At 46.3% G+C, this 25254-nt stretch overlaps 1 protein-coding gene across 1 annotated transcript in view; it reads left to right on the forward strand.

Annotated features, from left to right (window-relative positions):
• The window catches only part of chmp4ba (charged multivesicular body protein 4Ba), a 42850-nt gene that overhangs the window by 15031 nt on the left and 2565 nt on the right, over positions 1 to 25254 (forward strand). Inside the window, exons 2-4 of the mRNA XM_038803731.1 lie at positions 15804 to 15981; positions 19298 to 19412; positions 20628 to 20754. Of these exons, the coding sequence (XP_038659659.1) occupies positions 15804 to 15981; positions 19298 to 19412; positions 20628 to 20754 (420 nt within the window). The remainder of the gene's footprint in view (positions 1 to 15803; positions 15982 to 19297; positions 19413 to 20627; positions 20755 to 25254) is intronic.

A 25254-nucleotide genomic window follows, 5' to 3' on the forward strand; every position in this document is an offset into this window, starting at 1 on the left:
GTTAACTGAACTGTAAAGGTGATGATGTGCAAGGACAAAGTGAGCATTATTTAATTTTTGTCGCCTGACAGAGCAAATAAATTTACCCTGGCTAAAGGAGACTTGTGGACTTCATTATCTCTGCTCCAGGCAGCATTCAGGCAGTGCTGTCATCTACATCTGCAGAAGAACAGGCCGTTCCTTTCAACAGTTTATTTGAAGCAGGACGGGTGGTTCTCCCTCATTGGCTGCCCACAGTCTTGTAAATGGTTTTGTGTTCAGGGTCTTCAGGCTTCTGCCATGAGGTCACGTTTGTCTCAAGGAGCTGACCTGGGGGTTTTTGTGCTTTCGTTATATAGTGGAACCCAATGTATCTACAGAGACTGTATGTAAAAGCACGAGGCTGCGCTCCCTAAAAAGAATGGCAATGGTTTGAACATATATGTAATTTTAAAGGGAATTGAAAAGCTTTTGCCTTTAAAATAGTTGAGATTACTCTTTAAAAGATATATTGTATTGATCTCCCAAAATGATACCTTTCTGGAAATATCAAAGGGATTTGGGTGCCCCGTGGAATGAGCAATTGTTCAGTTCAATGGTCCAGTTTGTCCAGTCATACACATTGGCTGGCGATTTGATACTCGGAGCTGAAAAGCTGGCATTGTCAATACAGGGATCTTTGGGCTCTATCTCAGCATAGCAAGCTCTGATGAAAAGCCAAACGGACTCAAAACATTAACTTTCTTCTGTCTCCCTGCGGGTGCTGCCAGACCTGCTCAGCTTTTCCAGCTGGTTTCAAAAGCTGGCAGCCTTGATCTCATGATTCCGTGTTGCTGACCTGAGAAAACAATCCGTTTCTTTAAAAGCAGGACATCTGCAGTAAGGAGTGTCTCGAGTGGAGGAACAATTTGGCTGCCACCGTGAACTGCATGTCTAGCATTAATATGTCTTGAGTGCAGTGAAGCTAGGGAGCAGGGGAGAGAGGCTGCCGGAAAAACAGTGTGTACATTTTGAGGGAATGGGATCTAATGGGTTGAACACAATACTTGGTGTGGAGCACGATTACTGTACCATATCTGTTGTGTCTGGAACTGATTCCTTCCCCTTCCATCAAGGTGGACGTGGCTCAGTTTAGTAATCTAGAAACTAAAGAAACAGGTGAAATAGAAAAGTCTCCTATCAAGAAAGGGTCTCTTTAGGTGATAGATAATTGAGTGGCAACTCACCGCTACCTCAAGGGCAATTGGGAATGGGCAATAAATGCTAGCCTTCCCAGCCACATCCCAGGAGGCAAATCAATCAAAAGGTAATGAATTAAACCCGAGCTGTCTATGCCCTGTATTCCCAGCTCTAGTCACTGGTGTATAGCAGTGTAGTTGTTACGGTATTGGGCTATTGTCCAGAGTGTTGGACTGAGAATCCAGAGGCAGAAAACTTGAATCCCATCGTGGCTCTTAGAGAATTTTGGTTTGATTTATTAAAAAAAAAGTTGGGATCAGTTAAAATGATTTTGCCGTATCAGATGGTTGTTAAAAGCTTGACTGGTTCACTAATGCCAGATAGTGAGGAAAGCTGCTGTTCCTCTTCACAACATCGTAACGAAGAGGGAGGGACGATCATCGTCAGCATTCCCTCCTGCCTCTGGCTGCTTCAGTGCAGCATTGGCAGAGGCCCGGTGTCAGGTCCTCCTACTGTCGCAAGGCACAAAGGGAGAAACCGGTTGGAATCTTTCCATTCTGGGAATATTGGAACGTGCAATTGGGAATGTCTGTTGATGCAGAGAAGTAGAATCTGGGTTCAGACTGTAATATCTGACGCTGAGTAACGCACAGATATTAGGACAGGTGACCAAAAGCTTAGTTAAAGAGCAGGTTTAAAAGGAGATTTAAAAGGAAGTTTGGGTGGAATAGTCTAGTGAGGGAATTCCAGAGTTTGGAACAAAGGCAGCTGAATGCACGGCCGCCAGACAGCGTCATGATGAAAATTGAGGATGTGGTCAATTTTCCATTGACCATATCTGATCATGGTTGCTGCAGGTTGCTGCCCAAGATTTTGCAACTGTCTGAGAAGTTCTGAATGGGAGAGTTTTGGCTGCTCTATTTGCAATTCAATAAATTTATGCTAATGCGATATAAATGTGATCAATAGCACTTTTCAAGCTGTGAAGTTGTAACTGGTGCATTGTAGAATTGGGCAGCATTATTTATGCAGGAAGCATTTAGTTCCAAAAATGCAGCTTTTGAGTGTAATTGCAAATCTCTCCACAATGACAAAACTGCCATTCACAGGCATAAAGATAACCACGTTAAATGTTTAAAATTGGATCCAGTCTTGACATTAACAGATGCTGGCGTTAAGGCAGATTGTTATGCTTGTTTCAGTGGGTCAGCACCGTTTGCTGTGGGCTGTCTGCTGTTAAAACAGAGAGAAATATGATGTGCATTCCTCTAAATGGGTTTTGCTCACCTTTGTTCGCATGGCCCCAATCCAGAGCATTACTTTCTTGGTGGGCAGCCTATCAACACATTTCATCACACTGTGTTTGGAAGCAGTCCCATGCCACTGACTCCCTTGGTGGTGACAGCTTAATTTTGATCCTGCCACCATGGGCCACGATGGAGTTCAGGTTATTCTGCACATGTGCTAAATGTGTGCGCGGAGGGGTCAGAAATAAGAGAGAGGGGTCAAGAATAGGAGATCGGGCCTGGGAGGGGTAAAGAATTTTTTTTTTGTAAATAATTTTTTTGAATCTTTATTGTCACAAGTAGGCTTACATTAACACTGCAATGAAGTTACTGTGAAAAGCCCCTAGTCGCCACATTCCAGCGCCTGTTCGGGTACACAGAGGGAGAATTCCGAATACCCAATTCACCTAACATCACGTCTTTCGGGACCTGTGGGAGGAAACTGGAGCACCCGGAGGAAACCCATGCAGACACGGGGAGAACGTGCAGACTCCGCACAGACAGTGACCCAAGCCGGGAATCGAACCTGGAACCCTGGCGCTGTGAGGTAACAGTGCTAACCACTGTGCTACCAGGGAGAGGGGCCTCGGAGGGATATAGAGAAAATTTTTTTTAAAGTAAAGACAAAAGTGGAAATAGAATTGTTGGGGCTCGGTGGAGCCAGAATGGACATGTGACTGGCTACAGTGAAAATTCAAGTTACTTCGGTCTGGTTACTGAATAGTTATTAGAATACTTAATTGTGTGGAGGGTAAAGCTAAATGGGGAAGGGGGATCATAATGGAGTATCAACAAAGATGTAGGCCGTTCTGGCGAGCAAGTCCGGAAGCTAAAGCTACCTCCTAGGTATCAACATTCAGAAAGCCGTTTTGTTAAAGACGCTCCAAAAAAATGTAAACAGCCGTTTAATTTTAGATATGCAGGAATTGTGGGCATGCCCTGTAGAAGCTGCCTATTGGATTAGGGTGTTCTTTCAGAGGGCCGTGCAGACCCGATGGGAAAGATTTCCTCCTTCTGCACTGGTGTGATTCTATGAGGCTCTGTTCCTTGCGGTTGGGAGCCCATGTCATAACTTTCAATTCCCTTAGTGTCTTGAAGGGTTGGACTGTAAAGTTTGAATGAATTCCACTAGATAATGTGCAGCTTGAGTTAAGCTGAATTGTATTAATAGATTTGGGAAAAGTGTTCCATTCTGTGGAGGATAACTTTTCTTGTCGCCTGTTTCCTGCAATCCTTGTAAACCAGGCATGTGAAACTGAAGCTGTGACGGCGCAGTGTCTGCCCGCTTTCTCTGTGCCACTCGCCTGCTATTTGTGGAGTTGACAATGTAAATAATCTATTTTTGCACTGGACTGGATTTTCAGCTTTCAGAACCTGGTTTCTGTGAGCTCTGCAAAGAAGGAGCTTCACTGACTATTGGGAAAGACCAAAAAAGCAACATTTCATAGTGCTTTATAGGTTATTAATTACTTGGTTAACAAGCCATTGTGCACTTCATGATCCAATAAACTGCTGCTCCAGTTGGTCTGTATTTGTTGGGGGGAAGGATATTGGCCAGGATAAAGGGAGACCATTTAGTATCGAGCCCTTGATAGTGGTTGATAGGACCTCATTATGACACTTCTCTTTACAGGAACAGAATCTGAGATCATACAGCACTGTATTGATATAACAGCCATGATTCTTACGTGCTCAAGTCCTACAGTGGGGGTTGAACCCATGAACTTAATCCTATTAATTTAATGCCTCAAGCAGAGCTTTAGAGCTAAGCAGAAGCAGCTTTGGCCTTAAATTTATTAAATTTTTTAATAAATTAGAATGATTTGGTAGAAAAATGCCACCTCAGAATCTTTACAGCCATTTGGCCCATCGAGTCTTTACTGATTCACTGAGAGAGCATTCTATGTAGTCCCAATCCCCTTCCGTATCCCTGTAATCTTTCTTCTCCGACGGCGATCCACTTCCCTTTGGAATATCTCAATTGAACCTGCGTCCATCACCCTCAGGAGATTTGTCCCAAACTCCAACCACCCTCTGGGTGCAATTATTTTTTCTCATATCACTTTTACCCATTATTTTGAATCTGTGCCCCGCAGTTCTTGATGCTTTGTTAAGTAGGAACAGTTTCTTGCTATTTATTCTGTCCATCACCCATCGGGGTCTTGAGTACCTCTTATCAAGTCTACTCTCGGCTTCCTTTCTCCAAGGGAAACAGTCCTGACCTCTCCAATCTATCCTCATAGCTACAGTTCTTCATCCCTGAAATAATTCTTGTGAATCTCCTCTGTATGGTCCCGAGAACTAGACTCGGTAATCACTAGTGTCTTACACAAGTTCACACAATTAGTAAGAATAAACAACACCTCCTCCACAATAGTACTCAATACCGGGGCCCCGCAAGGCTGCCTACTTAGCCCCCTATTCTACTCCCTGTACACATACGACTGCGTGGAAAACTTTTGTTCCAACTCCATCTGCAAGTTTGCTGACGATAGGACTATAGTAGGCCGGATATCGAATAACGACAAGTCAGAATACAGGAGGGAGATAGAGAACCTAGTGGAGTGGTGTAACAACAACAATCTCTCCCTCAATGCCAGCAAAACTAAAGAGCTGGTCATTCAGAAAGCAAAGTACTGTACGCACCCCTGTCAGCATCAATGGGGCCGAGGTGGAGATGGTTAGCAGTTTCAAATTCCTTGGGGTACACATCTCCAAAAATCTGTCCTGGTCCACCCACCTCGACGCTACCACCAAGAAAGCACAACAACGGCTATAGCTCCTAAGGAAAGTACCGAAATTCGGCATGTCCACATTAACTCTTACCAACTTTTACAGATGCACCATAGAAAGCATCCTGTCGGGCTGCATCACAGCCTGGGTATGGCAACTGCTCGGCCCAAGACTGCAAGAAACTTCAGAGAGTCATGAACACAGCCCAGTCCATCACACGAACCTGCCTTCCATCCATTGTCTCCATCTACACCTCCCGCTGCCTGGGGAAAGCGGGCAGCATAATCAAAGACCCCTCCCACCCGGCTTGCTTACTCTTCCAACTTCTTCATTTGGACAGGAGATAACAAAGTCTGAGAACGCGCACAGACTCAAAAACAGCTTCTTCCCCACTATTACCAGACTCCTAAATGACCCTCTTATGACTGACCTCATTATCACTACACCCTGTCTGCTTCATCCGATGCCGGTGCTATCTACTTACATTGTGTACCCTGTGTTGCTCTATTATGTATTTTTTTTTATTTCCTTTTCATGTATTTAATGATCTGTTGAGTTGCTTGCAGAAAAATACTTTTCACTGTACCTCGGGACACGTGACAATAAACAAAATCCAATCCAAGTTCAACATGATCATCTTACTCATATACTCAATACCGCTATTATAGAATTATTTGCTCCAGGTGTGATTGCATGAAAAAATGGGGCTTTGGTATTTCTAAAACAAAATTTTTTAAATAAATACAGTATTAAACTCTATCTTCAACCCCGCAATGAACAGCTACAATTGCATCTTAACACTACTCAATTTCTCATTAAACAACAAGAAAATAAATATACAGCTCCCAATCCAGTTTAAAAATCAGAAGGGCATATAGTAATCGTTGCTTTGCAGAACAGACCCTGGCTCTGGTTAGAGCCCCTTCAGACTCTGGCTGAATATCTTCCAATTTCAACTGAGTTGTTTCAGCCTCTTCTTTTGTCTTCGGAAAAGACTGCTCTGCTTATTAAAATATTATCACTTTTTTTTTAAAAAAGCTATCCCACTGGGAACAGAAACTGCCTTTACTTGTGGACTCCAGCAAAACAAGGGTTGCTAGATCAGAGATCAAACTTGAATTCCAAAAGCCTTTCTCCAAAAAACACTCTCCACAGCTTCTCAAAGTGTGGGTCTTTTCCTTTCGTTCACCCAGCAATGACACCCCCCCCCCCCCCCCCCCCAGCTTAAAAAAAAAGAACTTTCCAAGGCCTCAAAGTACATTAACTCCCCAGGGACTTCCCAGGCAAACTACTATGCATTAGTCCACACTGAAAAACACATCCCTTCATTCCTGCTGGCTGCTAAAACCACACAGACCCTGCAGAACAGTAGTAATTTAAAAAAAACATTACCATTGTAGTCAAACACATTCTAAACCCAGGCCTTTAACCCTTAAATTGCCCAATACATTTATAATCCAATTTTCCTAAAATCTTCCGATTGTCACAATAAGGATGGGGAAAATAGTTACTGAAGCTAACAGAATATCTAATATTTAATTGTGTTCTATGTGGATTGTAGCTGGAACTTTTATTTCTGTAAATTGACCAGAAATGGTAGCCTTTAATGAGCCAAATTTCTTGAATAGCACAGAAACTCCCCAATTAAACTCCCACATTCACTTTACTTGCCGTTGCTCTGGTCTAAGCTAGGCTGGGTGATCGACCTCCGTCAAGAATATACTGCTGGAAATGGCTTTCACAGCTATGTGCTCTCATTAGTTGCACAACTTTGGAAAAGTGAGAGGTGTTCTAACTTTGTTCCTTTTGACTGTTGGGAAGAAGCAGAGATATGCTAGTAGCTGTAGTATGTCATTCAGCCCCTTAACCCTGCTTTACCACTTTAGATTGCTGCATCTCAGCTACATTTACTCAGCTGTGCTCCAGATCCCTCGGTAAGTTTACTTCACAAAGATCTGTCCAGTGATCTCCCAGTCTTGAAAGTGTCAATTGACCTCGAGCATGGCAGACTTTTGGGGAAGAGAATTATAGATCTCCACTACACTTTATTTGGAAAAAGTACTTCCTGATTTCACTTTTCAACATAACTTGCTCTTGATGCAAATTAGAGCTTGTGTATCCACTAAAGAGTCCGAATTTATTCTCTGCAAACTGCAATTTTTAAAAAGATTAATTCTTGGCATGTGGGCGTCGCTGGCTAGGCCAGCATTTATTGCCCACCCCTAACTGACCTTGAGAAGGTGGTGGTGGGCTGCCTTCTTGAACCGCTGGAATCCCATATGGTGTAGGTAGACCCGCTGTGCAGTTAGGGAGGGGATTCCATGATTTTGACCCAGCGACAGTGAAGGAACGGTAATATATTTCCAAGTCAGGATGATGAGTGGCTTGGAGGGGAAACTCTAGGTTGTGGTATTGCTCCCTGCTGCCCTTGTTCTTCTATATGGTCGTGGCCGTGGGTTTGGAAGATACTGCCCAAGGAGCCTCAGTGAGTTCTTGCAGTGCATCTGGTAGATAGTAGGCACAGCTGCTATTCTGCGTCGATGGTGGAAGGAATGAATGTTTGTGGATGGGGTGCCAATCAAGTGGGCTGCTTTGTCCTGGATGGTGTCGAACTTAATGAGTGTTGGAGCTGTGCTCATCCAGACAAGTGTAGCATATTCCATATCACTCCTGACTTGTGCCTTGTAGATGGTGGACAGGCTTTGGGAAGTCAGTGTTTATATGGCTAGTTCAGTTTCTGGTCAATGGTAACCCCCAGGATAGTGGGGGATTCAATGATGGTAATGCCATTGAATGTCAAGGAGTGATGGTTAGATTCTCTCTTGTTGGAGATGGTCATTGTGTGGCAAAAATGTTACTTGCCACTTGTCAGCCCAAACCTGGATATTATCTACTATATTACCACTATAACCATCTTCCTTTGAGCCAGGTATGAATCCAAACAGCGGAATGTTTTCCCCCTGATTCCCATTGACTCCAGTTTTGTTCATTCAATTTTGTCTATAGATTTGCTGTTCTAGCCAACACCCAGTCCTGGGACCTGCAATGCCTTGGGTATATATATTTTCATACAATGGTTACAGCACTGAAGGCAGCCGTTTGATCTGTTGTGCCGATTCTCTGCAAAAGCAACTTCGATATGTCCCTAACACCAGAGCCACACAAACTTTTTCTCTTCAGATAATCATCTAATTTTGAAAGCCACATTTGATGTGGGTGCATTTCAAATCCTAGCCACTCTGTGTGAAAAAGGTTTTTCTCATCTCTACTTTGGTTCTTCTGCCGTTCACCTTAACCTGGTGTTCGCCCGGTGACAACGTCTCCCTGTGTACCCTGGCCAGACCACTTTTGCGTTGCTGTGTTGTTGAAAATGGCGGCATACTCGGTAAAAGACAAGGATATATGGGACCATTCTCAGTCTGGATCCCGTTCCTGAGAGGTGCCCCAGAACCCCTTAAAAACCCTGATGGGTACCTCCTGTGAGCAACCTCCTATTGTCCAACCTCCAATTGTCTCTTGCACTTTCGCTGCCACTCCATACCCCCAGCTGGTCCATCTTATTACTACTGAACATGTTCCACAATGTATTTGCCAGCCAGGATGCTGTAAGCTGAGCTATAATGTGCTCAGCATCAAGCCTTGTGCATGTTCTGGATGCTACCTTTTTTGGATGCTGCCTCGTTTTGCTGTCAGCCATTCTTTTTCAGTATAAACCAAGTCAAAAAGAAGTATTTTATGTATTAAAATTGTGGAAAGTGGGGGTGAACTAAGACACGAAAATGTGTGATGCAAAATCAGTTTCTCCAGGAGGTTCGATTCTGTTGTGGACCTTCTGTGGCTGGCTGCAGAAAATGCTGTTCTTCCTGGAAATGAGCAGCCCTAACCCACCCAGACCAGTGGACAGTTTGAACATGTCCTTCTCCTGTTGCTCGTCGGTCACATTCTGCAGCGTTAGAGCGATCAGGCTAGGATTTCATCCACTACCGGAGTTAAACCTTAACACAGCAGGAATTGAGATTCCTTTAGGCAGAATACTGTGTTTATACCAGGGGTATGACCTGGTCTACCTCAACATGGGTGGGCGCAGTGCCAACGCTGGAGTCTTCTCCTTAAACTTCTGTACCGCTCTCTCCTTCACACTACCTCTTTTCCAAGCCTTTGTTCACCTGTCTTGATATCTCCTTGTGTGTCAAGTGTCAGATTTTGTTTCATAATGCTCTCGTGAAATACTTTGGGATGTTTTATCGTATTTAAAATGTTTTACAAATAGGAGTTATCTTTTATTTTGTAAGAGGACTTTTTCCAAATACAGAATTAACTATCATTAGATTAATTCTGTATTAAACTGCAGTAAACCATCTACTCCAATAATAATTACTGATGTTTTCAACATGGCTCAGAATTGAGAACTTCATTATTCATTTCTGGTTCTGCAGGTTTGCCCCGTAATATACAAAATGAGTTCCCAGCAACTCGATGATTGTAACAGTCACTTCATCTTCTGTTGTGGAAACTTAAAATCTTTGCTGGATGTAACTTCTTGAAAACATGAGGGGGTTATTCCAACTTTGTGAGATGGGCCTGAGCGAATCAGCAACCCAGTTCCAATCTCCCTCTGCTTTTATTTCCATTGAGGTCAAATGTAAATAACAAAGATCAGGCGAGGTATAAAACAAGCTGCTGATTTGCTAACGTCTGATTCCAGAGTTAAAATCACCCAGGGGGTTTAAAGTGCCTTCCGTGAGTGTGTTTACGTGCAGATATGTCCATATATGTAAAAAAAAATATCTTATAACTATATAGCTTTAAAATTGCAATTCCCATTGGAACGGTTGAATGCTGTTTTTAGAGTTATGAATTTCATATGCAAACACTGAACTTTGCTTTGAAGAATAATCAGAATATTTGAGCTATGGTGTGTACTGCTGGAAATAACCGCTCCTGCATCACATACAACCTGAGCTTGTGAGTTGTGTAGCAAATGGGGATGCTGAGATCACTGGCAGAGGGCAAGAAACTAGACATTGTAGTAAGAGACTGCATTTAAAACAAAACAGCTGGCTCCAAGTGTTAAAGAGCAGTCCTTCTACAAAAAAATGGGTTTCATGTGGCTTTTACAGACCAGTAAAGCTTGGGCCCTATGGTTTTTGATTTGTTATAAATCATGATACAGCTTTAAATGTGTGTTTGGGAGATCAAGCAGCTGGCTGAGGGCTGTGCTATCACTGGCAAACAGTGCTAGAGGGACTGATGCGGAACTGGCAATTGTGCAGAGTTGGAAGGGGGAGGTTTCGAGGGGCATGTCAGGCTGGGAGTGATAGAGTTGAGTGAGGCAGGAAGGGAATTTGTAGAGGAGCAAGATTTTAACATCTGGTGTGAGAGCTGATCATTGGGGAGTTGGCGTTGTGTGAATCGGGTGAAAGCGATAGATTTCTGGATAAGTTCCAGGTTTACTTAGGGTGGGGTTTGAAAGGACAGCGAGGAGAGCATTGAAACCGTGAATCTGGAGGTGGCAATGGCATTGGATAAGGGTTTTGTAGCAGTGAGGGTGAAGTAGATACAGAAGCTAGCAATATTCGGAGGTGAAATTAGGAATTCTTGGTGATGGGACTTGAGGATGTTCAGGTCTGAGGGTTGAGATTGTATAACAGCAGGTTGAAGTTGAACAGATGTTCAGAGAGGGGGTGGGGACTGAGTTTCCAGGGCTAAGCAGATTACTTTGATCTTAGCAACGTTGGAACGCCAGTAGTTATGTGGCTGATTCATGATCTGATCATACAGAGAAGGTGAAAAGAACCACGGAGAGTACCTCCATAGAAATCATAGAATTTACAGTGTAGAAGGAGGCCATCCGGCCCATCGAGTCTGCACCGGCCCTTTGAAACAGCACCCCACTTAAGCCCACACCTCCACCCTATCCCCGTAACCCAGTAACCCAACCTAACCATTTTGGACACTAAGGGGCAATTTAGCATAGCCAATCCACCTAACCTGCACATCTTTGGATTGTGGGAGGAAACCGGAGCACCTGGAGGAAACCCACGCAGACACGGGGAGGATGTGCAGACTCCGCACAGACAGTGACCGAAGACGGGAATCGAACCTGGGACCCTAGAGCTGTGAAGCAAATGTGCTAACCACTGTGCTCCCATGCTGCCCTTTTGCGAGACCTTTGCAACTAGTACCGGCTGTGAGATGGTGAGCCCCACGGGGGAGCTCACGCAAAGTGGTTTATAGTGGAGTGCAGTTCAGGACCTTAAGATAAGTTGACTGCAGGTGGGAACGGTTTTTTTAGATTTACCTGTGGGAACTTCCTGGTTCCTATTTGTGAATATGAAGCTGGATGTTGTAGTAGTAAAGTAGCAGATTGGTTGGGTTCCAGATGAGCAGACAGTAAGCAGAGGCACAAATATTATGACAGGCGAAGACTCTTTGGGCTAGAGCATTTTTCTGGGTGGGGTGTGTGGGATATGGGTAGTGAGAGAAAAGGGAAATAGGTAGGACGCTAATTTGTCAACTAAAGGCAGCAAGATCATGAAGAATGTGAAGCCAATCGACTGACCATGGCCTCGGTGAGTGAATTGAGGTACAATCCAGGCTGAGCATAGGAGTGATGGGGGTAATTTAGGTGTTAGCTGAAGTCACAGGGGTGGTTTGCTGCTCATTTCAATGACTGAGCTAGGAAAACGGAGAAGAGGGTACAGCGAGGAAGTCAGTTTAACTTTGGAAAGTGAGAAACAATGAGGCTCTCCATGGGAGAGTGGCAAAGTGGAGAGGGAGAAATGGATGAAGTTAAATTTGAGTTAAGACTCTTCCAACAGGACTGGAATATTTGAACAACTGACGAATTAAAGGACTTTTAAAGCCAACAAATACAGTTCAGACATTGCAAAATATTTCTAACCACTTCCTTCAATTTGAGGAAGTTGGAAACTGCAAAACATGTATTGAGGGCAGGGCTGTGGGGAAATATATTTATACTGTGGTGTCTTTGCCTGATTTAATATAGAAGTTAACATGCTATATTATGTTTGCCTCGTCATTTCTCTTTGTCAAGCTACAAGTATTGTACAAGTGTACGGTTGCTCTGGTAACAGTACTCGTGTGCTGACAGCATGAAATAGAAGTGCAGGGAAGATGGTTCTGAAAATTATTGGCCGAGGATAGTTAAACCATTTATAGACTAACATAAATGATCTTCCTTCCACTCCAAAAATGTTTTTTTTTGTTCAACCAGAGAGGATGCAGATTTAAGAGAGAAGGCCAAAATCCCAGCAGGGAGGCAGCGAATGTGTTTTGCACAATGAGCTATTGTGATGGGCTGCCTAAAAGTTGGTTCAATAATAAGTTTTAAAAAACCGAATTGGAGAAATACCTTGAGGAAATATTTTCAAGGCTATGGGGAAAGATACTTGAAGAGACAGCAGAAGTATGATGAGCTGAATTGCTACAATCTGTAACATTCTATGAAAGGGAAGGTAAACATAATATTTCCATCCCTCGCCCCTCCAATTAAATGTGCTATTGGATGGGAAAATACATGGGAATAGGTTACGTTACTGGACCAGTATCCAGAGGTCTGGATTAATTTGATTAATTAAAGAAATCTGGCACCAGTAATGGTGACAGTGTAACTACTGCATTCCCTAACGGCCTTGCCTACACGTGACTCCGGACTCTCAGCCACATTGACATTTTCAAATTTGTTTTTTATGTAGGCGTCGCTGGCTGGGCCAGTTTTTGAAGCATTTCAGAGTCAACCACATTGGTGTGGGTCTGAAATCACATGTAGGCCAGACCAGGTAAGGGCGGCAGATTTCCTTTCCTGAAGGACATTGGTGAACCTGATGATAATCGGCAATAGTTTCATGGTCACCTTTCGACTTTGAATTAAATTTCACCATCTGCCATGGTGGGATTCGAACCCGGGTCCCCAGAGCATGACTCTGGGCCTCTGGATTACTCGTCCATCCAGCAACAATACCACTTGAATAGAGATGGGTAATAAATGCTAGCCCTGCCAGAACTGCCCACATCCAGTGAACAAATTAAAAATATTAAAATTATGCAGAAAGCCGTCGAAGGTTTATGTAAAACAGTGAAGCAGTTTGGAGAGGTTAGTAAATAGCTATTGGATCTTGTTCTGGTTGGAGCTGCAATGTAAAATAGTAGAGGGCAGTTGTTGGGTGGAGATTTGTACCTTGGGGTTTGGGTAGATATAATGCTTACTTGGAGCAGCACATTTAAATTGCTTGTGGACCTGCCAGTTTATTGGTGTTTACATCAAAGGCTCTATTTAGCAATTCAGTCTTCAGTCACGGATAAAGCATCCACGGGTGTGTTGCCATAGAGATTGTGACTTTAGTATTCACGAACCATGCTGTTTACTGCAGATCGCTGTTGTGGCAGTAGTTGTGGGCTTCATAGCTACACTTCAGTGGATTCAGTTGCTTACATGTTTATGTTAAGACTCCATGTTAGAATTTTGCAGAAAGACTGACTTAATCCGTGATGATTTTGGCAATGGCGGGATTTATTTAGGGGTGGGCAAGAAATGCCGGCCTTTTCAGTGACGCTCACGTCCCATGGAAAAGGAAAGGGTTATTTGGAAATGATGATTTCCGAGTGCAATGGTTATTAAAATGGATAAATAATGTTGGGACATTGCCCAATCTGAATTATCCTGTAAATGTCTTTCACATTTACATTTCTCAATGTAACACTCGTCTGTTAAAATTTCATGCCAGCTACTTTATTCGGGGCTTTCCAACTATAGTGAACGTTGAAGTGGTTGGTGATATAAAAACGTTTAACTTTTCTCCAGTGGAAAGGTCATCCGGCAGGTTCATCCACATGCCTGCTGACTTCACCCAACCTCCCTGTTCTCCCTGGAATGGAAGTGGGCTTGGTTCCTGTCGGGGACACTGGCCATTTTCTCAGTCGGTCTGAGACCCTGCTCATTCAGTCATGTGTCTGTTTCCAGAGATGCCTCGGCCTTAGTGCCCAGCTGGCAAATTCCTGCCATATCTCACACTCTAGGTCCTGACATTGAACTCGGATGTGAACTCTCAGTTGCGCCACTCAAGCAGACAAAGGAAATTTAAACAATGGCTGCGACATGTGGCCAACCCACACATTCTTCAGGCAGTTCTAGCAGGATTCCTAAAAAATCATAATGGGATAATCACATTTAATTAATCTATTAGAGCTATATTCACCAGCAACATAGATAAAGGAGAACCTGTAGATGTGATGTACTTGGATTTCCAAAAGGCATTCAGTGAGATACCATATCAAAAGTTGCTATGCAAAATAAGAATTTGTGGTGTAGGAAGTAACGTTAGCAGGGGTAAAATGTTGGTTAGCTAATAGGAAGTAGAGATGAGGGATAATGGGGTCATTTTCAGTTGGAAAGCTGTAACTAGTGGAGGGATTGGTGTTGGGGGCTTCAATTATTTATAATCTATATTAATGACGTGGCAGAGGGAACTGAGTGACGTTTAGCTATCAAAAAATGACACCATGATGAGAAGGAAAGTGAGTTGTGAAGAAGAGGTAAAGAATCTCCAGAGGAATATAGACAGGTCAAATGAGTGGGCAAAAGTGTTGGCTGATGGAATTTAATGGGGACAAATATGAACGTGTCCACTTTGGAGCAAACTGCAGAGATCTGGGTACATGGATCACACGTTAGTGTGCAGGTACCTCCTTACCTAGCATATCCCCCACTCTATCAGTACCATAAAGTCAGGGGATCAACATTGGCTCAACGAAGGGTGCAGGAGAGCATGCCAGGAGCAGCATCAGGCATACCGACAAATGACGTGTCAACCTGGCGATGCCACAGCACAGGACTACTCGTGTACCAAACAGTGGGAGCAGCAAGTGATCGACAGAGCTAAGCGCTCGCACAACCCATGGATCAGATCTAAGCTCTGCAGTCCTGCCACATCCAATCACGAATGGTGGTGGACAATCAAACAACTCACAGGAGGGGAAGACTCCACAAATATCCCCATCCTCAATGATGGAGGAGCCCAGCACATCTGTGCAAAAGACTAGGCTGAAGCATTTGCTACATGCTGCAACCAGAGGTGCCGAGTGGATGATCCACCTTGATCTCCTCCGGAGGTCTCCACCATCACAGATGCCAGTCCTCAGCCATGTGACCTCTTTTGCTATTTTCCACCTTTTGTACATTTAAATTTAATTGCTCCATTTATTTCACCTGCATTGGGACCATAAATGCTGCTTCAGCCTTCTTAAAGCTTTTATTTTCTGATTTTGTCCCGTTTTCCAGTTGTTTGAGTCTAAATACTTCAACTTTTTACAAAAATAATGACATCGCGATGAATACTGAACACCGTTTTCCTTTATCTGTATCACTCTTCTTAGCTTCTCCTCCCCTCCCCCTATTTCCACTGAAGTTTTTACTTTTTAAACCTCAAAGTCTGAAACAAACCTTGAATATTGCTGGGGGTTTTAACTATAATCTCTGTTATTTTGTTCTTCGGTCCCAGTAGTTTCAGAGTGGGTCAGTTTTACTCCGTTGAATGCGGTGTTAGGGAAGCGAGTGAGACTATTCCAAGTTTAAGTTGCTCATTCTGTGTTTCCTCTGTTGTTTAGCTGCGTTACAAGCTTTAAAGCGCAAGAAGAGATATGAAAAGCAGCTGGGACAGATCGATGGCACGCTGTCCACCATCGAATTCCAGAGAGAAGCATTGGAAAATGCAAACACTAACACAGAAGTTCTCAAAAACATGGGCTTTGCCGCCAAGGCCATGAAATCTGCTCATGAGAACATGTAAGTGGATCAACATTTTTGGTTAACCTTTACAGTATTACAGCTGCCACAGGAATCCATGTTAAAGTTACATGTGTGGATCCCGCACCACTTCCCAGCTCCCCACCCTCAACAGGGGGAAATACAACGTTTGATTCCGAAAACCTAACTATCCCTCCAAAATCTCCTTGCTGGATTCTGGTAGTCCAGTTTGGGGCTTTGTGGTGCAGTGTTAGCCTGTCTCTTGAGCCAGAAGCTCTAGGATCAAGTTCTGCTCCAGGACTCGATGTCCAAGGAAAGTGCCTTCACTGTGCTGTCAAACAGGTTAAGTAAATCTGATAATCCTTCCAACACACACCAGTGGCAGGTGGTAAGGGTGGGGAGAGGTTCCTGGTCAGCCACGTGATGGAAAGAAAGTTGGAGCCTCTACCATTGCTGTCCATCGCTCTAGCATGCAACATGCATGTGAAAGTGCATATTTCCACAGAATCTTGTACTCCTTGGGGAGTCAGTTGGCTCAGTTGATTGGACGCCCTTTATTGATCATTTTTAATGGTTAAGTCGCTGGGGGTGATCAGCGCCCGTACTTATACCACAGCAAGAGAACTTGTTCCTCGAGGGGGGAGGAAATTGGTGTGAAGAGAGGGGGGAAAGACGTCCTTTGACCCAGTTCCCCACGTATGAAATGAAAATCACTTATTGTCACAAGTAGGCTTCAAATGAAGTTACTGTGAAAAGCCGCTAGTCGCCACATTCCGGCGCCTGTTCAGGGAGGCTGGTACATCTCCAGCACAGAAAAATGTTGCTCAGGCCAGCTGGTCTGTGCTGCTGTCCATGGGAGCCTCCCGCCAGCCTCTTCCAACTCCAGCAGCATATCCTTTGATTCCTTTCCCCCCGTGACCTTAACCAGCTTCCCATTAAATTCATCCAATCAACACCTCAACCACTCCCTGTGGGAGGCAGTTCCACGTTCTAAGGCATGAAGGCATTTATCCCGAAATTCCCTATCCCATTTATTCGTGATTGTCTTACTGCCTAGTTCCTGCAGAAACACCTTCTCTGTGCCTACCCAATCACATTTAAAAGATCTTCATCAAATCACCCCTCGGCATTTTCCACCTAAAAAAGGCCCCACCTGTTCAATCCTGTGCAGTGGATCGGAGTATCGTTCCTGTTCAGCTTTTACACAACTCCTGTGGCCGTGTGGCGGGCAGACTGTGTCATTGTGATCAGATGCTGCTCACCTTTCTGTATTCTTCTCCTGCTCAGTGCTTTTGCTGCCTGTTCTATTTTGAGTAACTTGCAGCATTACACGGCAGCGGAGCAGACTTTTCTGGATTCTAGGATCCAAGACTCTTTGCTCAGAGGAGCAGGAATGGAATCAGCTTTCTACCCACCGAGCTATTGACGGATCACATCTTTGGAAAACCGCTTCCTCGCATCCTGTTGTTCTTGTAAATATTGACTGTTTTGTTGGCCGTCATCCACGGCTGCGGGTATTTTCCCTTCCATTTTTTTTCTCTGGAAGGGGCCGACTCGCTCAGTCCTCCAACCGGCCAACTTTCCATCGTCTGCAGTCCTGGGATAGCGATTGTCAGTGAGTGATTTTACCATGGGTCCTATTGCAGCCACCCTGATCCCTCCCTTGCTGGACAATATCTGGGTGCACGGTTTTGCAACGAGCATCGCTGGCTGATGGAACAAGCAGAGACATCCCCCTCCTTCCCCAATCAGCCTGTTTGAATGCCTTTTCCTGAAACATCCGAGTAGCCCATGACTTTTTAAACCCTTTGCACAACCCAGTGTGGTGCTAAACTAGTTAAATCACTGGACTATAAAGTAGCAGCCACATGAGCAGCAATTGATTTTAATGCCTTTGTTGCTAGGCAGGGGAGTAATTCAGCCAAGAATCACCAATTGTTTTACTCTCCAGTGAGCTCCAGTCCACCACACGAACCTGCCTCCCATCCATTGACTCCATTTACACCTCCCGCTGCCTGGGGAAAGCGGGCAGCATAATCAAAGATCCCTCTCACCCAGCTTACTCACTCTTCCAACTTCTTCCATCGGGCAGGAGATACAGAAGTCTGAGAACACGCATGAACAGACTCAAAAACAGCTTCTTCCCCACTGTCACCAGACTCCTAAATGACCCTTTTATTGACTGACCTCATTAACACTACACCCTGTCTGCTTCACCCGATGCCGATGCTTATGTAGTTACATTGTATACCTGTGTTGCTCGCACAAAAATACTTTTCACTGAACCTCCGTACACGTGACAATAAACAAATCCAATTCAATCCTACAGACACCAGGCAGATATACGAGGGAGAAAGGAAGAGAAGGATATGTTATTTGTAAATTGCGTTTGATCACCTCAAATCCAGTTGGGAACAGTTTTTGAACGATCATCTGCAGTATTTTGCTTTTCGAGTTTTTAAGTGAGGTTGCTCCTGATTTTGGCTTCCTTCCTCCCGGTTCCCTGCTTGTCAAAATAGTTATGGTGAGGGCATGGGAAGGGAGCAGGGTTAAATGATGAAGGGTTTGAACATAAACTCTAGTGTGGGGCAGCTGGCCCAATGGCCTGTTTTTGTGGTGATAATTTGTGTGATACTCTGTAATGTGCCGATGTGCGCTCAGGCATGGCAATCCTATCTGATTTTACCCCCATTCCCCAGCCCATAATTGTTGAGAGGTAATTATGGCACCTCCTAAAGCCACCATCATCCACCTCCACGTAAACCAAGGATAGAGCCAGGAATCCTCTGCTCTGCTCTGTGCGCATTGACCCACCAACTGGAAGGTCATCTCCCAACATTGACTCACGCGATTTGCATACTTACTCCTAAATAACTTATTTTCCCCCACCTTCCTTCCTGTCTGCCATCCTACCTACCTCTTTAACTTATACCTTTTTGTTGTAAGACTTGTTGCTCTTTAATACTGTGATCATGGAGTGATGCTGCTGGGCGCGAAACATAGAATCATCGGATGGTGAAACACAAAACGAGATCAATCAACCTGCCAGGCCCTTACCAGTTCTGTAAAAGAGCTTCCAATCCGTTCCAGCTGCCATTGGGCTGCAACACGATTCCCGTTTAAACAATGATCCCATTCCCTTTTTGAGAGTTATTATTGAATCTGCTACCACCAAACTGTCAGCTGGTGCATTCCAAACCACCGTAACTTGCTGTGTGAAAACATGAGCTGGCAAAACTCAGTCCTCCTCAGGTAACATAGGTCAAAACGAAAATAAGATGTGATCTTTGGGGTTTGAGCTGTATAAATTCCAGACAATGCAATAGATTCATGATGCTTTTTATTTTAATTTAAGGGACATTGACAAAGTGGATGAACTAATGCAGGACATCACCGAGCAACAGGAATTGGCACAGGAAATCTCTGATGCAATTTCCAAACCAGTCGGATTTGGCGAAGATTTCGATGAGGTAAGTTTTGCTTCCAACGCAGCAAATGATGTAGAACCTGAAGCAGTATCAAAGGGCGTTTAGGTCTCCGGTATCCATTCGAACATGCTCAAGCAATCAGTTTGGCCCTATAGACTTTTACAGTTTTGTAAGTGCTTTTAAAGGAAGCTATTGTGGTAAGCCCAACGATAGATTCTGAGTGACTGCCGTTAAGCTGCTGTTCCCTGGGAAAGGCTGAATAAATCAAACTTTGGCTCAGATTTGGCTGGAGCAGGGGCGCGCTCGCAGTGTGTCCCGTTAGCTTTTTTAAAAATTTAGACTACCCAATTATTTTTTTCCAATTAAGGGGCAATTTAGTGTGGCCAATCCATCTATCCTGCACATCTTTGGGTTTGGGTCATGGGGAGAATGTGCAAACTCCACACCGACAGTGACCCAGGGCCGAGATTCGAACCTGGGTCCTCAGCGCCGTAGGCAGCAGTGCTAACCATTGTGCCGCCCGGCATGTCCCGTTAGTTTGATGTTTTCAGCGCCCTTCGGCTCAAAATGCTTTTGTGCTGCACATTGCTCAGCATGTGGACTGTAGAGCAACATGGCATCTAGGATTCTGAACGATGGGACAGACAGTCTTACCTCCTCAACCAGAGAGGATTAAGCATTGCGAAAGAAACAGTGGAATTATTGAGAATGAGGATGTATTCGAGTCACGTTGGATGCAGAAAGGAACTAGGATAATTGTATTGAGAGGAAAAGGGGACTGAAAGCAAAAGTAAAAAATGTAAAATTTGACCTTTTTGTAGATCCCTAAAAACAATTTACAGGAATGAGATTGAATACTTGTTCAGTTTCTGGACCGGAGAGGTTGGTTGGCATTAACAAGTTACCTGTGCTCTTAATTACCAGGCGTAACTATTTATGGTGAAGTTAATAGGAATTTAAAATGAAAATCGAGATAATTTTTAAAATAACAGGGCGACTGAGGGTGAGATGCTGTTTGTGTGAAGGAAACTTGGTCATGGAGAAAAACAAATAAGTTCTGAAAATGTGTAAATCCACGTAACTCTTAAACCCCTTAGTGGGGAGATGGGGGGAGGAAGGTGATTTTTCTAGGCGGACGTCTAATCCACATTTGCAATATAGAAAATCAAGCTGCTTCTTAACTTGCTGCAATAGTCCTATAAACATTTGATTTGGGTGAATTCAAGTGACTAACGTGTTGGTTGTGCCTCTCTCTAGGATGAGCTAATGGCTGAGTTGGAAGAGTTGGAACAGGAAGAGCTGGATAAAAACCTGCTGGAAATTGGAGGAGCAGAGAATGTGCCACTTCCCAACGTTCCTTCCACCTCCCTCCCAGCCACACCAGGTAAGAGATGTCTGTTCTACACCAGTCCCTGCTTAGCCAAGAAAGAGGCGTGAGATTAATCCTGACAAATGTTCACATTTCCATTTCCTTAAATTAACAACTCGTAAGCTAAGAAGCCATGTTTATTTGACCGACTGCGACCAATTTCATCACTCCCTCCTCATCAGAATGAATGAGGGCATTAGTGGGAAAATCAGAGCCCAATACAAAGATGTAAAGAACAATACAGCACAGGAACAGGCCCTTCGGCCCTCCAAGCCTGCGCCGATCATGATGCCCGTCTAAACTAAAACCTTCCACATTCTGGGGTCCGTATTGCTCAAATTCCCATCCTATTCGTCAATATGCCTCTTAACCGTCGCTATCGTATCTGCTTCGAGCACCCCCCGGCGAGTTCCAGGCACTCACCACCCTCTGTGTATAAAAAAAAAACTTTCACATCTCCTCTAACTGTTGCCCCTCGCACCTTAAACCTATGTCTCATAGTAATTGACTTTTCCACTCTGGGGGAAAAAGCGTCTGACTATCCATTCTGTCTATGCCACTCATAATTTTGTAAACCTCTTAACAGGTCGATCCTCAACCTCCGTCATTCCATTGAAAACAATCCAAGTTTATTCAACCTCTCCTCGTAGCTAATACCTTCCAGACCCGGCAACATCCCGGTAAACCTCTTCTGTACCCTGTCCAAAACCTCCACATTCCCTCTGGTAGTGTGGTGGCCAGAACAATATTCCAAGTGTGACCTAACTAAGGTTCTGTACAGCTGCAACATGACTTGCCGATTTTTTTACTCAATCCCCCGGCCAATGAAGGCAAACTTCTCTACCTGCATTGCCACTTTGAGTGATCTGTGGCCCTGTACACCCAGATCTCTCTGCCTGTCAATACTCCTGAGGCTGCCGCCATTTACAGTATAATACCCACTTGCATTACCTTTTGACAGGAGGACAAGAGAATGGGCTGGTGCCATGGATGACTGAATGCTCAGCATCTTACAAACCACTGTGTTAGCCGGTGCGTTGGAGGTGTGCGGGCAGGAAGACGTTCAGTCCATTGAGTCTGCACCGGCTCTTTCTTGAAGAGTCCCTATACTCCGCAAACAGACTGTATTTAAGAAGAATCTCTGGCCATTTCACCAAACTGAATTCCTAACTGAAATTACAACAAAGAACCTCCCCTCTAAAAGCAGAATTATTTCACCAAAGAAATAGAGAATGGAGGGTAGTTACATATTGCAAATTGTGTGTGCACGATCAATACCAGACACTTCAAGCAGTGTGATGTACTGGCCTGGTTAGAAGACTTCATCCATCATCTCATGCTTGCCTCCACCTGCGGTGTCACTAACTGCAGTCTATTATAAAAGTCCAGGAGGGGGGTTCAGTCCGGGAGGGGAGGGGAGGGGGGTTCAGTCCGGGAGGGGAGGGGGTTCAGTCCGGGAGGGGAGGGGGTTCAGTCCGGGAGGGGAGGGGGTTCAGTCCGGGAGGGGAGGGGAGAGGGTTCAGTCCGGGAGGGGAGGGGAGAGGGTTCAGTCCGGGAGGAGAGGGGAGGCGGTTCAGTCCGGGAGGAGAGGGGAGGGGGTTCAGTCCGGGAGGGGAGGGGGTTCAGTCCGGGAGGGGAGGGGGGTCAGTCCGGGAGGGGAGGGGGTTCAGTCCGGGAGGGGAGGGGGTTCAGTCCGGGAGGGGAGGGGGTTCAGTCCGGGAGGGGAGGGGGTTCAGTCCGGGAGGGGAGGGGAGGGGGTTCAGTCCGGGAGGGGGTTCAGTCCCAGAGAGACGGGGAGGGGGTTGAGTCTGGGAGGGGAGGGGAGGGGGTTGAGTCTGGGAGGGGAGGGGAGGGGGTTGAGTCTGGAGGGGAGGGGAGGGGTTGAGTCTGGGAGGGGAGGGGAGGGGGTTGAGTCTGGGAGGGGAGGGGAGGGGGCTGAGTCTGGGAGGGGAGGGGAGGGGGCTGAGTCTGGGAGGGGAGGGGAGGGGGCTGAGTCTGGGAGGGGAGGGGAGGGGGCTGAGTCTGGGAGGGGAGGGGAGGGGGCTGAGTCTGGGAGGGGAGGGGAGGGGGCTGAGTCTGGGAGGGGAGGGGAGGGGGCTGAGTCTGGGAGGGGAGGGGAGGGGGCTGAGTCTGGGAGGGGAGGGGAGGGGGCTGAGTCTGGGAGGGGAGGGGAGGGGGCTGAGTCTGGGAGGGGAGGGGGCTGAGTCTGGGAGGGGAGGGGAGGGGGCTGAGTCTGGGAGGGGAGGGGGGGGGGCTGAGTCTGGGAGGGGAGGGGAGGGGGCTGAGTCTGGGAGGGGAGGGGAGGGGGCTGAGTCTGGGAGGGGAGGGGAGGGGGCTGAGTCTGGGAGGGGAGGGGAGGGGGCTGAGTCTGGGAGGGGAGGGGAGGGGGCTGAGTCTGGGAGGGGAGGGGAGGGGGCTGAGTCTGGGAGGGGAGGGGAGGGGGCTGAGTCTGGGAGGGGAGGGGAGGGGGCTGAGTCTGGGAGGGGAGGGGAGGGGGCTGAGTCTGGGAGGGGAGGGGAGGGGGCTGAGTCTGGGAGGGGAGGGGAGGGGGTTGAGTCTGGGAGGGGAGGGGGTTGAGTCTGGAGGGGAGGGGGTTGAGTCTGGGAGGGGAGGGGGTTGAGTCTGGGAGGGGAGGGGGTTGAGTCGGGGAGGGGAGGGGGTTGAGTCTGGGAGGGGAGGGGGTTGAGTCTGGGAGGGGAGGGGGTTGAGTCTGGGAGGGGAGGGGGTTGAGTCTGGGAGGGGAGGGGGCTGAGTCTGGGAGGGGAGGGGTTGAGTCTGGGAGGGGAGGGGGTTGAGTCTGGGAGGGGAGGGGGTTGAGTCTGGGAGGGGAGGGGGTTGTGTCTGGGAGGGGAGGGGGTTGAGTCTGGGAGGGGAGGGGGTTGTGTCTGGGAGGGGTGGGGGCTGAGTCTGGGAGGGGAGGGGGCTGAGTCTGGGAGGGGAGGGGGCTGAGTCTGGGAGGGGTGGGGGTTGAGTCTGGGAGGGGAGGGGAAGGGGTTGAGTCTGGGAGGGGAGGGGAAGGGGTTGAGTCTGGGAGGGGAGGGGGTTGAGTCTGGGAGGGGAGGGGAGGGGGTTGAGTCTGGGAGGGGAGGGGGTTGAGTCTGGGAGGGGAGGGGGTTGAGTCTGGGAGGGGAGGGGGTTGAGTCTGGGAGGGGAGGGGGTTGAGTCTGGGAAGGGAGGGGAGGGGGTTGAGTCTGGGAAGGGAGGGGAGGGGGTTGAGTCTGGGAAGGGAGGGGAGGGGGTTGAGTCTGGGAAGGGAGGGGAGGGGGTTGAGTCCGGGAGGGGAGGGGGTTGAGTCCGGGAGGGGAGGGGAGGGGGTTGAGTCCGGGAGGGGAGGGGAGGGGGTTGAGTCCGGGAGGGGAGGGGAGGGGGTTCAGTCCGGGAGGGGAGGGGGTTCAGTCCGGGAGGGGAGGGGAGGGGACTGAGTCTGGGAGGGGAGGGGGTTGAGTCTGGGAGGGGAGGGGAGGGGGCTGAGTCTGGGAGGGGAGGGGAGGGAGCTGAGTCCGGGAGGGGGTTCCGTCCTTTATTCTGCAACATCTTATTCTTGCCCCTTTTGGACAACCGCAGCATGTTTACTTTCCAGCCCTTGTGATCTTTGAGGGGCAGGTGGTGTGTTTGCATCTGTTGAAATTGGGAAATCCACTTCATTGAGCCCTCATGCCAAAGCAAATCAGGTAAGTCTTGTTTTTCCACAAGTCAGCCATTGCCACAGCGACTTAATGACTGTGTGAGGGGATATATCTGTCCAGTGTGGTGAGTAGTGTGTGTGTACAGTATTATCCAGAACGGATTTTTCACGAGTCTCGCAGCTGTACAGAAAACTAAAATGTGTAGCATCCGAGGAAGCCATTTGGTCAATCATGCCTGATTTAAAGAATTGCATAGTTACTCTTATTTGTCCAATTGCCTGGCAGTTTTCTCCCCTTCAAATATTTATCTAATTTTCTTTTGAAATTTGCTATTGAATCTGCTTCTCCCACTTGTATCAGGCAGGCCGTCCCAAACCATAATAAGTCTTCTCTGGCTTTTTCACCTTTAGTCTGTGTCCTCTCGTTATCAACCTGCTGTCTGTCAGTGCATTTGATTTATTTATTGTCTGCCTTTTGTTACAATGACAGCTGATGTCACGACTGGACAGGAAGGCCCCGAAATGGAACCCTGGCTCAATAGACCTTAACTTCTACTTTTCTTAGAAAGGTGGATGAACAGCGTCACAGGACTGCCAATTCGCTTTTTACAAAAGAATAAAACATTATTAAACATGAAAAGATTGACTATAATACAAACTTCATCACCCTACCTATATTTTCAAAAATATATACAGATTTTTAAGGATAACTCACGGTACAGAATATTTCTTGCACTATAATGTTCTCGTTAAGTGCACAGTCCCTGTAAACCAATAGGCCAACTGTGGTCAGACACACCCCACTCTGAAGCCAAATTGCAGGCACCACCCATAGAATAGAATTACCATGGAATTTACAGTGCAGAAGGAGGCCATTCAGCCCATCGAGT

The sequence above is a fragment of the Scyliorhinus canicula genome, chromosome 7 (genome assembly GCF_902713615.1).
Source record: "Scyliorhinus canicula chromosome 7, sScyCan1.1, whole genome shotgun sequence".
NCBI lineage: Eukaryota > Metazoa > Chordata > Chondrichthyes > Carcharhiniformes > Scyliorhinidae > Scyliorhinus > Scyliorhinus canicula.